Genomic DNA, 13,988 nt, shown 5'->3' on the forward strand with positions numbered 1-13,988 from the left:
AAGATTAATTCGAGATTAATCTTTCTCAATCGGTCGATTTAAAATAATAAATATCAATAATTCCATTTTATACGAAATAAAAAATGCAGATACTGAGATAGTTTTTCGATTTAAAAATGTCAATTGTTATGTCCAAGGATAGTAATCATACAGCCCTGTGTGGCAACCCTGTAGTCAACACAACCAACTCAGAAACAGCTGCGTGTACGGATGATGTCTAAACCATTTGGGATTGACGTTCCATCCTGTTAAGCTTTGGCTTGACAGAAACGATAATGGATTAAACTATTGACCGTTGAAGCATATTTAGCAATAGACTATCGTTAAGAAAGGTAGTAAACTGTGACTAAGAATTTGATGGTGTAAAGGGGTACATAAAAAGTGAGGGAAAGAAAATTGTATATTTACTGATTTACAAGTGTGCATTTGTGTTGCATCGTGTAATACAACCGTAACGAAAAGGATAGCGGGGAAAACTAAAGAAAGAGACAGAATAAAACATTGGATGAACGAGAAGAAGGGGCTAAAAAAGATGGCCGTCTGGAAACATATGACAACGAACGGCGGGCAACCGCCACGGTCAAAAGGATCTTTCTTGGAGCGTGTTTTACGACATCGTTGATCGTAGTCGTTGCGTGGAGGTGTGTTTATTTTTTGAACAGAGGGATCGTGGCTACAAAAGTCAGTGATCCTGTGAGCAAAGGAGCCATGACTACGCGTAGAGAATGGGCTCGATCGCATCGGTGCTGCAGTGGCATTGCTCGGAGTGCGCTCTGATAAATCCAACGGAGAGCACGCGATGCGCCAGGTGCGGCCTTACTCGACTTAAAAGTGATGAGAAGGCAAACCTCAGGCTCAATTTGAGCTTCGAGTGTGGAAAAGTTCCGGGTGAAAAAGGGGAGGAAAAGAAAAAGGACAAAGAGGAAGGTGATTCTTTTTCACTGTGTATCTCGCCAACACCTCCGCTGAGATTTCGTCTAGACAAGCCACCGACGGACGGTACACATTCGACTCATGAACACGTCGAGACCGATCTCATATATCGGTGAGGAAATTCTTACTCGTCCCTCTCCATAGTATTTTTATCCCCTCCCCACCTATATCCCCCCTCCCCTAACTTTAACTTACATGTATTTGTGTACACTAGTGCACAGAGTATCAAAATCGCATTTTCAAATTTTCTAGAAATTTTAATCCTTATATTCTATGATTACAATCATCTTTGTCTAATGTAATGTATTATTTGCTAAAAAACATACTTCATAGTACAAGTTTATTCTCTCACTGAAACAATTTTGTTTGTAATAGTAAATGCATGTAGTAACGGTTCATGCAATCTGCAAAACATTGACCTAGAAGAAATTGAATGCATATTGTATTAAGTTAATTTCAAAGCATTATCGAATTTATCTGTTGATTGCCTTGGTAAATATATGGACACCTATCATCGTATCAACAAATGCAAACATTTTGTCTCTCATTAACACAATTTCTTTAGTTTAGTTTTTTTATATTTATACACTTATATGACTTTTGTACATGATAAAGAATTAAACTCGATGACTTGTATAAGTAAACATTAGTTTTGTTGATAGAAACAAAATTTTACATTTTTAACTTTTTCCTTCTCCATGATATTACGTATAACTCAACTGTTGTTTTTTTTACAAGCTATAATTTATTTTTTATGTTAATTTCTAGTTTCGAGGAGAATTTAATTATACCTGATAATCGTATAAAGAAATTACACTGTGATTCTTGGAATGGAAGGCCATGTAAAAAAGAAGCAATTAAACGATCTTCTTCTTTACCTACATTGGTAACACAATGGACTTGCGTACGTTGTTTACTGAACAACAGTTGCAGTTCTGCTTTAACTTGTGCGGCTTGTGATGCTAACTCTTCAATATTTGAAACTGATAAAAGGCAAATTGGAGCGCGTAAAAGTAAGAAACTAAATTTACGTAAAACAAGTTGGCTTAAAGTTGCGTCAGTTTTGGCGAATATTTTAAATGGTTCTAATACTACAAGTACTTTTACAAATGATACAAGGATTATGAGTAAGGGTACATACTACTTAATCAAAACTTTTAGAAATAATAGTTAAATTACGTTTGTACTAAATATTTACTTTATACTCTATAGATATGGCACAGTTAACAAGTATAAGTCATAGTGAAACAAGACAAGTCGATAGAGAAAACTGGACGTTATCACCGATAGACACTATGGAATCTAGTACATTTTCTTACACAAATACTAACGATACCTCTCAGCATTTACCAAAAAGACATAGACCTTCAATATACGAGCGAGTGAAATCTAAAGTTAGTCGCTCTTTATCTAATGGATCTGTTGTACATAAGTTAGCCGAACATACTATACAAAGACCAACGAGTCTGGTGGTCTCGGAAGCACAAGATGATGCTCTGTGGAGCTGCGATAATTGTACTCTCGACAATTCTTCTGGCCTAGAACAATGCGAGGCATGCAAAGCTCCTAGAAGTCCAGCTCCTTGTAGTGGTGTAGTTATCAGTGTACCTGCTTGGGAACCTCGTGCTTTGTCTTCAGCAGGCCCGCTGTCTTACAGGCGATCTTTTTCCGACGTTGAGTCTGTTGCAAATGTGTCTCGAAAAAAAATTGTTAATCGTAGAAGTCTTAACGAGGACGAGCCACCTGCGGTACCACCACATTCTGTTAGTTTTAACGCAAGACCAAAATACTCCTACATTGGAATTACTAACCCTGATGTACCACCACCGTTGCCAAAAAAGCAGAACAATAAATTAGGTCTTGTACCCATAAAAGCCCATAGCGAGGCAACGAGTCCTGTCGGAGATGTATCGAATGTAAACTCTCTAAAACGTATGTGGACTTGTCAGAAGTGTTCGTATGCGTATAATCCAGTATGGGCGACAGGTTGCGACATATGCGGATCTTTTCGATCTTCTCCTTCGCTAACTCAACCTAATTTAATAACTATTACTAAGGATGCAACCAGTTGTTCTATGCATACACAGTCTCCGATTGTAGTATCCAGAGATAGCGTTAGATATATCCCGCAAAAAACTGCTACATTGGCCACAGCCGAATCTGATTTAGACGATCAGGTAGATCCACCCTCCCTGGTTTGGACTTGTAAAAAATGCACATTATTGAATGCTGCTTCACGAGCAACCTGTGAAGCATGCGGTGGTTCAAAGCTGAAAAGTATTATGCATTTAGAAGATGCTACCTTACGGAAAGGAGAAAGTTGGGTGTGTTCGTCGTGTACGTTAAGAAATCCGCTGTCGGCACAAACTTGTAATGCTTGTAAGACGTTAGCAGATTTTCTAGATGTACCAAAAGATAGCAGAGTTTTTGGATCAAGAAGTCCGAGTCCAAGACTCTGCGCAACTGCTTTAAACGCAAAAGTTGTAACTCCGAGACATAGAAATTCTGTAAGGAGAAATGGTTCTTCGGTTGGTGATAGAAAACATTCGAGAATTAAAGATTCTACTCACGGTCAAGTACGATTTTTTTCAAAATCAACTTATCCCTTATTATTAATAATCTCAAAATAAATATTGTCATATCGTATTATTCATTACTTTGTGTCCGTCATTTACAAGTTTATTTTTAAGTTTGTATCTATAACGAACATAATATGTTTAAATTATTTTAGTGGCAGTGTAAGTTGTGCACATACGAAAATAAGAGTACAAACGGAATTTGTGAAATGTGCCAAATCTCAAAAACTTTATCTCAAGTATCGGGTGAGAGGCCTAGAATTATTGAATCCGATACGAGTACACTCACAATACAGAGGCAGGAAAGCGTAGTTATGGAAAATTTAAGACAAATCGAAGAAAGAGAAGCATTGGAGAAATGGGAACGAATTGTTCGTTATTGCAAAGAGGTAATACCGATTAACTAGTAATTATTCAAGCAATTTTTACAATTGCAACAGATTACATCTTTTTTTCTGACAACAAAGAGCATAGTAAAATCTGCCTTTTTTTTACAAGAGCATGGAAAGAACTTTTATTTCCAAGTTGATTTACCCATTTTTCGCATAAATTGATTTTTGCGATTATTTTTAATTTTTATAAATGTGAAAACGTTAAAACAAAGCATAAGAAAATTTTACTTTATCTTTAAACATTTTTATACCAATCTACTTTAATATAACAAATATTCAAACGGTCTATAATTGTGTGTTACGCATCTTAAAATACGTTCTCTTACGTTTGACAAAAATTGTTAAGATGGTCATTATTTACGTTTAAATAATGTATTATGTTTATTTGTAAGTGGATTCGAATTAGACAGTGCAAAGAATAAAAAGGATTTGTAAAGTATTTATTTTCAATTATCCTATTTTATGTAAAGAATAATGAAAAAAAACTGATATGAAAAGAACACTTGGTTACATTTAGAAGAAAGTGTAGTTGCGTCTTATAGATGTTCGAGTACAACTACAGAAGACATAAAATCAATGCAGGTTAAATTTCAGTTTGAAAAATTACTCTGTACATGTAAATTTCTGTTATTAAATTTCTCATTTATTTTATAGACAAACGAACCTTTTGTCGACGACTCATTTCCACCAGCTCCAAAGTCTCTGTATTATAATCCAGCAGAAACAAAAGATAACCATGTTGTTCAATGGAAAAGGCCTCATCAAATCAATGTTGATTCTAAACTGCCTTGGGCTGTTTTTAGAACACCCTTACCCTCTGATATCTCACAGGGTGTATTAGGAAACTGTTGGTTACTTTCGGCTTTAGCTGTTTTAGCTGAAAGCGATGAACTTGTGAAAAGAGTTTTAGTAATGAGAGAAACTTGTCCAGAAGGAGCTTATCAAGTAAGATTGTGCAAAGATGGAAAATGGACCACAGTACTTGTTGATGATTTGCTACCATGTGATAAAAGAGGTCATCTAGTATATTCTCAGGTTGATGCATTAGCAATATAAATAAAAAATTTGTTTTTAATGTAGCTCAAAGTTTATCCGATATTAAAGAAATATCTAATTCATTTTTACTGATAAATTTAATTAAATACGTTATAGGCAAAAAGAAAGCAACTTTGGGTGCCGTTAATTGAAAAAGCGGTAGCAAAAATTCATGGTTGCTACGAAGCTTTAGTTTCTGGACGTGCTATAGAGGGTTTGGCAACGCTTACAGGCGCCCCATGCGAGGGTGTGCCTTTGCAACCGTCTGCTTTACCAAGCGAAGACGAACTTGATAAGGATTTAATATGGGCACAACTATTATCTTCTAGACAAGCTATGTTTTTAATGGGTGCTAGTTGTGGTGGTGGTAATATGAAGGTCGATGAAGAAGAATATCAACGTAAAGGTTTGAGACCAAGGTAAATTCGACAAATTCTAAACATTCAAACTAGATATGTTTTGCTTCTTGTGATACGTAACTCAGCGTTTTTTGTCAGGCATGCATACTCGGTTCTCGATGTGCGAGATGTACAGGTAAGAATGGGAAACAAATATTTTCATATTTTTAGGCGGTTGTCGTTGTAATTATGAAAATCTTTGGAAGAAAAGGATTTGCCTATCATCAATTAATACGGTTGTCTAGCAAACGGAAAATTCTTTTTTTCCTACATATTTAAGCATATATTTTTCTTATAATATGTTTTATAGGAAATACGATTATTGAGACTGCGTAATCCTTGGGGTCATTATAGTTGGAAGGGTGATTGGTCCGATGACAGCCCTATATGGACTCCACAATTACGAGAAATGCTTATGCCGCATGGTGCATCCGACGGTGTTTTTTGGATTTCCTTCGACGATGTATTGAAATATTTCGATTGCATCGATATTTGTAAAACTAGAGTTGGATGGAGCGAAGTTAGATTACGTGGAACGCTTCCTCCTCTGTCTTCTCTTAGACATTTATCGTGTGTACTTTTAACAGTTCTGGAACCCACTGAAACGGAATTTACATTATTCCAAGAAGGGCAAAGGTAAATCTTACTGGATTATTTTATTTAAAAATCTGACATACTTTACTTACTTAACTTCATCATTATCAGATGTAGAGTTTATGTAGTACAATGTCTGTATACATATTTAGGAATTCTGAAAAATCACAACGGTCTCAGTTGGACTTGTGTATAGTTGTTTTTCGTACACGTTCTCCAGCAGCACCAGAAGTGGGAAGACTAGTAGAACACAGTAAACGACAAGTACGTGGATTTGTTGGATGTCACAAAATGCTAGAAAGAGATTTATATATTGTTGTATGTTTGGCTTTTAATCATTGGCATACAGGAATGGAAGATACTTCCAGTTATCCTGAATATGTTCTTGCCATTCATAGCTCAAAGAGACTTTTAGTTGAACAAATTTCTCCACCAGCATTTGTATTGGCTGATGCTATTATAAGTTTAACTCTAGCGAAAGGACAGCGGCACGAAGTAAGGTTTCTTACATATCTTTGAACAATTACTGTTTTTCTAATCACATTTATAAACATTTAATTGTAGGGAAGGGAAGGGATGACTGCTTATTACTTAACTAAAGGTTGGGCTGGACTTGTTGTCATGGTAGAAAATCGTCATGTAAATAAGTGGATTCATGTAAAATGTGACTGCCATGAAAGTTATAATGTTGTATCCACTAGAGGACAGCTCAGAACTGCCGATAGTGTTCCCCCGCTTCACAGGTAAATTATTACTTATTTCCCTCTTTGTCTAATTTTTAAGAACCATAAATCTATATCGCTTAATGTAATAAATTAATTGTAGACAAGTAATCATAGTATTAACGCAATTGGAAGGTAGTGGAGGTTTCTCGATAGCACATCGACTTACGCACAGACTAGCTAACAGTGGAAATTTACATGATTGGGGTCCACCAGATACTCAACATTGTCCTCAAATTGACACTCAAGTTGAAGGTTTACACAGTCCTCGTTTAATCACATGAACAAATAAGTTTTATGTTTGATTTGAAAATAAATAGGACAATGTGTAAAAGTAATGTTTGACAAGTAAGAGAGTTTATTGTATACTCGTGATATCCAGAAATGTACTAAAACCAAAGCAAGCTAGAAAGATTTCAATACAGCATAGTAAACCATGCTGTAATCATAACATACTTTGCGCTTTCTAACTATTCATATTGTACGAAAATTTTTAGCATCATGACGAGTTGACTATTGAACATAATACAATAATTAACCATTATTATACAGATGTATGATTCTGAAATCAGTGGTTAGAGATATTTTTTTTTTTTTAATTAGGTAATGATTCGTTATATCGATGGAAAAAGGGATACATACATACTTTAAAATTTCTGTGCAAATTGAGAATTTCCACGGGAACCATTGATCTATAAACAAGACTTAAGAAAAATTAAATATTTATGGAAGAACAAATTAAACACACTGCTTGTTATATAAAAAAAAAATTATTTTCTCAACTTAACATATATGTAAGCACCGTAAGAGATAATAAAGCGTAAAGGTTATACAGTAATATGTAAAATGAAATAAGTAACAGCCAATCATAATGTATGAAAAAAATATATACACTCTTTTTGGAATTGCTTAGAATATGATATAATTATGGATCAAAATGTTTTCAATTTTGCGACTCGTATGTCGATCCTATTTTAGAATACCTAAGGCCACTTTCGGAATCCGCATTTAAAAGAAATATGTAATATGTACACTCTGTGAATGGAAATATTATTGGTCATTTAAATGAGGGTTTTGAATGCTGACTACATTATACGATGTTTATTCATCTAAACTTTCGTTATTTCTATCTTGTAACTGGATGGAGTGCTTGTGCTAAACTGGACGTAGCGCATAGTTACAGAACCAAAGATCTCTCTTGAAGGTTTTACAATATATTAACTCGTTCATTGCCATTCTATGCAATATATTCATTTAATTCGATTATTCGTATACATTTTTGTAGCAAACTATTATCGAAATTATAATCTCTGATTGTTACATGTAGTTTATATTCAGTTAACGTATAATACATATCTTATTCTTCATATAGGTGCAAGCGTGGCAGTTAACGGGTTAATCAGTTTTATAAGTCTCTTGTACATTTTGTAACCATGACATCGGAACAGCCATCTATGCGACGGTCATTTACGAATAGAGCTCAGTTTCGTTTTTATACGCTTAACAAAATTGACGTAATTTTAATTTTTAAAGATGAAGTTTGATATTACATCCCCCCCCCCCCTCTCCCTCCTCCCCCCTTTACACAATAAAGTTATTCGACACAAACGATGAACACATTATAAGTATAATTCTTTCCTATTGTAAAATTATTTAAAAAATTGTTACTATAATTATTATTACATTGGTTTTTTACTTTAATATTAAGAATTTATGTAAAGAACCAAAACGAATTAAGTATCTTTACCGTTATTATTAAACGCTGTTCCAAATAAACACTTTTAAATATACTTATTACATATATCGAATGCAACATATATCAGCTTACATAAGATTTTTTACATGTATTAGACAGAGCGTTAATAAAAATCGGAGAGATTTTTTTTTAATATTAATTTAACCCTCAAAGTAGTAAGAAAACATTGTATAAACTTGTATCCATAGATATTTTGTTCTTGTGTTTTAACAATTTTCATTGTATGTATATAAAATGTGCAGAATTTTGATGCATTGTATTTTAAGTAAGAGATCGTTTTTTTATGCTTGTGTAAATTACATTCGACTTAATTTTCAATAAAATCGTTTGAAAAAGAATATACATAATATTTATTGAGATTCTTTAAACATTATAATTAAAATAGATACAAATTTATACAAATTTTTTTAATCTTATTTTATGTGATATCTAAAAAATATTCCTGATCCTTATTGATATATTATATATTATGTAAAACATTCAATTTTCTATAAAAACCAATTATTTTACTTTAATGTTAAATTGTCGTTCCATGTTCTTGGATAGTAACAAAATTAATATGATAACATTTTATTGATTGCAGTTTAATTTGAAAACTTTTATTATACTTTGTACAAAAGAGTGTTGGAAAACATGGTAAGTACTCACAAAATTAAGCATAGACCTAAGTTCGAAAAAAAAAAGTAAAAACAGAATTGTATACTTTATTTGAATATTTTAGCAGTTAATTCCTTGAAAAAAATTAAAAAAAATGAACTGTTTATCTACATTTAACATTAAACGTAGTTTGACTTGGCAATATAATTTTATCATTATTTTATCACTGATCTTTGAGACTTGGTATAAATATTGTTAATAAACAATGACAAACGACGATCAAACATAAAATAGCAACGCATTGACGTAAACTAAATACAGTTGAAGAAATTCCAAACAAAAATGATGGAAAATAAACTTTAGAACATACAGCTTTTAAATATTTATTCAACTGTATGCTAAATAATTTGTTTGTACGAAACTTCGTAATATGCACATGTATTTAACAGCCTCCCTCCATTCAATATTAAATTAGGGGTGTCTGTACTAAACCTTCTATTATGAAAAATTATTAATTTAGAAGATATTTCAATTTTAGTATTGGATAATAATAGTAGTACTTTGTTTATGTATTATGACTTCCATCTCCAAAGTTAATATTCCAAAAATACATCCTTCAGTTTGGATGCAGTGATTCATTCTATCTCTAAAGGATTTGTCAACGATTTCTAACACTTTGGCAGAAATTTCTTGGCGTGCGTGCAAAATCATTCGGAATTATACAAATATCTATATAAACCTTATCTTTTAAGTAACCCCACAAGAAGAAATCTAAAGATGGTTTTTGGTAAAGTTGGCGGAAATTCAATAAGTCCACTTCAACCAATCCAACGGTTTGGAAAATTTTTACGATGAGAAAATGCATCGCATTAGCTCACTTTTATATTAAGATTAAAATATCTTCTAAACCGATAATTTTTCATAGTAAGTGGCTCAGTACTTTTATATGGAAAATAACGAGCTGCGTCGATTGGTATATAAAAAAATGTATAATTTAATTTCCGAAAATAAAGTTGACCTTCATATGTTCTTTACGCATCCATACAGAATAAACTTATCTACATTAAATTATGTATCCCCTCAAACCATCGAACTTTAATCATCGATAGTTTCGGAGATATTCGGTTGGATTAATTTAAATGGGACACCCTGTTTATATGTATAATATATGTATATAAGTAAACTTATTATTCTATAAAAATTTTGTTATAATAAATAATAAAAATCAATAGCAAGTAAATGCTAAAAAGAATTATTAAAATTTGCTAAGAAGTCGAAAAAATAATTTTTTTGTAACCGCTTGAATCCATATATTTCGTACCATATGAAGGGCAACGAACATTGGCAAATTAACGGCTCAAAGTGTTAATATTAGTCCTTCTTGACAACCATGCATTATTAAATACGTGCACAGTTAACACTGAATGGACTTTTATTACTTATTTTTTATTCAACAGAAAATAGATTTTTGGAAGAGAAAGATAGAAGAAGAAAACGAACGATAAACAGTAGGTTTCGAACTGCGGATCTTCAGATTTAGAAGTCGAGCCCTTACTTACGTTACCATTCTACCTTCGAGAAACGAATGTTGATTTCATGTATATGTATATAGAAAATTGCTATTAACTTCATATATAGTAAAATTTATTTTTTTTTAATTAAATTAAACATGAAATCATGTAATTTAGATCAAGAATCTTTCACTTTATTAGATGATATAATATCGCTGTGATAATAATTACTTGGTGTAGTACGCGTAGTATATTATTTGTATACCCGATGATTCTAACCTATATTTACGGTAATAGAATGATAAATAAACAGTTAAATCGTAAACATATTACATGGGTTGATATAATTTATATATAATGAAATAAGTAGATAGAACGTATCAAACAATATTATCCACTATAATTGTTGATTGGAGTTAGTATTTGTCAAGTATCTATGGAATGTCTTGAAATTAAGGAAAGTCTAGAGAAGTCTGTGGCTTTGAATATGGTATGTTTAAAAATAAGTTGTTATTTTTGTTTTAAACACGTATCACAGTATCATACTTGTATTTCTTAATGTTTTAATTTATTTATAATGAAATAATATTTACGATTTATTATTTAATGTCATAGGTAGAATTACCAATGCCTGAAAAATCATCGCAATTGCAAGAAGATATAAATACAATAGCATCACAGAAATCACAAAAAGATGAAGCCTTAATTGAAAAATTAGATGAATTCAATACAGAAGAATTTCAGAAAGTGCAAAAGAATGAAGTTTTAACAGGCACTGTAAACAATGGTGATGATACTAAAAATATTGAAGCATTAGAACCTGTTAATTATTTTTATTATAACTGGAACGATTCACCAAAATTACTATGCGAAGCAACCAGAGAATATCAACCATCTGAGTTATATGAAAATTTTACAAAGGGTTGTCAATGGTCTCCGGATGGAACATGTTTATTAGTGTCCTCTGAGGATTTTAGAATACGAATCTATGAACTTCCCAGAGAATTATATTGTGAAAAAATTCCCCAAAATTTATCATCTATAAACTTTCCAGCAGTATTAACTGTAAAAGAAGGAGGACTTATATATGATACTTGTTGGTATCCTTTTATGAATTCTTGGGAATCTGCAACTTGCTGCTTTTTAAGCACAAGTAGAGAAAGTCCTATACATTTGTGGGATGCTTTTAATGGCGAATTACGAGCAACATATCGAGCTTACAATCAGTTAGTATGATAAATATTTGTCCTCTCTATTTGTTGCATTTTATGTTTCACAATAAAAATAATTAAATAGCATTGAGTCTAACAATATATACTATGATTATTTTATAATACCAATTGAAAATTTCTGCAGAAGAGATAAACTAAAAACCTCTTCTGATATTTATCTATACCTATGAGTATATGTATAAGTTTAAAATACTAATTAACTAATTGTTATTCATAACAAGCAATTTAATACATTAAATTTAAAAAATGTGATATGAATAAACAAACAAAAAGTCTCAACTATCCGAATAACGTGTAATATATTTATTTGATGATTGTGCGAAATAATCATCTATATCTAATTTTTAGTTTAAATTTTGTTTAATATTCATCAAATAATGACGTATGTATAATATATTTTATATTTTCTTATTTTTTTATTTCAGAGTCGATGAAGTAGAAGCTTCGATTAGCGTTCAGTTTATTGACTCTGCCAGAGAAATATGGGCTGGTTTCAAAAATACTTTAAGAATTTTTGATGTAGAACAGCCAGGCCGCCAAATAAATACAATTAAGTTCAAGAAAGATTTTCCAAATGTCACAGGATTAGTTTCTTGTATTCGAGAAAATCCAATTATGCCAGGATTAGTTGCTTTTGGTACTTATTCCAAATGCATTGGTAAGTAAAAAATAAACAAGGTATTTCAAAAAAACGTGATACACTAAAACATGTAAATTACTTACACGAAGAGAAATTGAAAAGTCCTTTATTTGTTATTGAGATAGTAGTAGTTAAAATTTATTGGTATAACATCCAATATGTACCATTTATGTCTTAATTAGCTGATTGTGTGTTTGCACATACTTGTCCTCGTATACCGAGAAATGTGTTTATGCGTTCATCGTGTAAAAACATTAATTGCAGATATCTAGTAAAGGAATCCTCATATTGCAAAATGGTACAGGATTCTTTGACTTTTCTTTACAGAATGTATTTACATGTTATGACTTGTTTTATATTTTTAAAATACCCTGTATAAGTACGCGGACACGAATAATATTCTATAGTACTCATTTATATTTAGGTTTATATAAAAGTGGACCACTATGTACATTTAAAACTGGAAGTGGTGTAACTCAAATTGAGTTCAGTCCTTGTGGTACAAAATTATTTTCAGCTGTTAGGCGCAGTAATGAATTTTTATGCTGGGATCTTCGTAACCCGGGAACTGTGCTTTACTCTTTTCAAGGACGTCAGTCTGATACAAATCAGAGAATACAATTCAATGTCACGTCTAATGGGAAGCAAATAGTGTCAGGTATGTTGATGAATAATTATATCATGGAACAATATAAATTAACAAAAATATTTCTTTTATGCTATTAGGTGGTACAAATGGAAACATTGTAGTTTGGGAATTACCAGAATATACAGATTCTATAGATCATAATGTAATGTATAAAATAAAGTTATCCGATGACTGTATAAATGGAGTAAGTTTACATAGGAGATTACCAATAATTGCTACTAGTACAGGGCAAAGATTATGTGATAGTGCAACGCAATGCAGGGACAATAATGTTCGATTGTGGCTTGTTTCTTGATCATAAGTTAATAATGGATTAAAATATTGTACATACATATTTTATTGTTATATATAAAAATTAATGATGGACGCCATTGTAAAATATTTTGTAACGATTTGATAAATATAAACGTTAAAAGCCGTGGGGGTTCGGTTCTAAGCCTTTCCGCGGATAATAGCAAACCCTATACAGTGCTAGACAATTTTTCTTAATATATTTGATAAAATAGAAAATGTGTAATACTTGGTAGAATGTTATAACAAAGCATTTCTACCAGAATATAAACAAATGAGGAAATTTCATTTATATACACGTGCAAGAATAATAGAAAATATTTCAGTAATTTGAGTTTTAAATAATGATACATATTTCTTATAATTTTTTCTTTGGGAGTAAAGAGTTACATTAGTTACTTTTTAATAAAATGTTATTAAGTTGTAATCACGAGTCTTGAATGTTCCCAACGTCAGTAAATGCATTCGCGTACCAGAGGAATTCTAAGAATTCAAACGCTTAGGCCCGACCCGCCCAACGGATATTTCGCCGTTTTTAATTTGCATGCGTGTGTGTACGAATTGGTCAATAGGACTCGCCAGGGATGGCGTCATCTAAAACTGAACCCTCAGTATGTATATTCAGCGACATTGTTGTGTTTCCAGGTTAAAGACCACTTCAA

General features: G+C 32.0%; 2 protein-coding genes across 5 annotated transcripts; both read left to right on the top strand.

Annotated features, from left to right (window-relative positions):
• Window positions 1–174: 174 nt before the first annotated feature.
• LOC143348486 (calpain-D) lies at window positions 175–8,653 on the top strand. Of its 4 annotated transcripts, XM_076778721.1 has the most exons (12): window positions 175–1,045; window positions 1,702–2,066; window positions 2,146–3,509; window positions 3,665–3,898; window positions 4,556–4,936; window positions 5,054–5,355; window positions 5,434–5,470; window positions 5,645–5,970; window positions 6,081–6,423; window positions 6,493–6,671; window positions 6,754–6,998; window positions 7,254–8,653. In XM_076778721.1, exons 1-11 carry the CDS (start codon window positions 726–728, stop codon window positions 6,932–6,934), a joined length of 4,032 nt encoding a protein of 1,343 aa, XP_076634836.1. In that variant the 5' UTR covers window positions 175–725; the 3' UTR covers window positions 6,935–6,998; window positions 7,254–8,653. The 4 variants fall into 4 exon arrangements, with proteins under 4 accessions (XP_076634836.1, XP_076634837.1, XP_076634838.1 ...); XM_076778722.1 differs by lacking the exon at window positions 7,254–8,653 and having other exon boundaries at window positions 1,702–2,060; window positions 6,754–6,934; XM_076778723.1 differs by lacking the exon at window positions 7,254–8,653 and having other exon boundaries at window positions 1,702–1,946; window positions 6,754–6,934.
• Window positions 8,654–10,553: 1,900 nt separating this feature from the next.
• On the top strand, window positions 10,554–13,453 carry Wdr79 (Telomerase Cajal body protein 1 homolog). Its single transcript, XM_076778725.1, has 5 exons — window positions 10,554–11,004; window positions 11,130–11,740; window positions 12,172–12,404; window positions 12,811–13,044; window positions 13,113–13,453. Exons 1-5 carry the CDS (start codon window positions 10,951–10,953, stop codon window positions 13,328–13,330), a joined length of 1,350 nt encoding a protein of 449 aa, XP_076634840.1. The 5' UTR covers window positions 10,554–10,950; the 3' UTR covers window positions 13,331–13,453.
• The last annotated feature ends 535 nt before the right edge of the window (window positions 13,454–13,988 follow it).

This window comes from Colletes latitarsis, chromosome 11 (assembly GCF_051014445.1).
Source record: "Colletes latitarsis isolate SP2378_abdomen chromosome 11, iyColLati1, whole genome shotgun sequence".
In the NCBI taxonomy this organism is placed as follows: Eukaryota; Metazoa; Arthropoda; class Insecta; order Hymenoptera; family Colletidae; genus Colletes; species Colletes latitarsis.

Coding starts and splice junctions, on each gene's coding strand:
- LOC143348486 (XM_076778721.1), top strand. CDS start 726: ATGGGCTCGATCGCATCGGTGCTGCAGTGGCATTGCTCGGAGTGCGCT. Junction 3,510..3,664: donor AAGATTCTACTCACGGTCAA/GTACGATTTTTT, acceptor AAATTATTTTAG/TGGCAGTGTAAGTTGTGCAC. Junction 5,971..6,080: donor TTATTCCAAGAAGGGCAAAG/GTAAATCTTACT, acceptor ATACATATTTAG/GAATTCTGAAAAATCACAAC.
- Wdr79 (XM_076778725.1), top strand. CDS start 10,951: ATGGAATGTCTTGAAATTAAGGAAAGTCTAGAGAAGTCTGTGGCTTTG. Junction 12,405..12,810: donor TACTTATTCCAAATGCATTG/GTAAGTAAAAAA, acceptor ATTTATATTTAG/GTTTATATAAAAGTGGACCA. Junction 13,045..13,112: donor TGGGAAGCAAATAGTGTCAG/GTATGTTGATGA, acceptor TTATGCTATTAG/GTGGTACAAATGGAAACATT.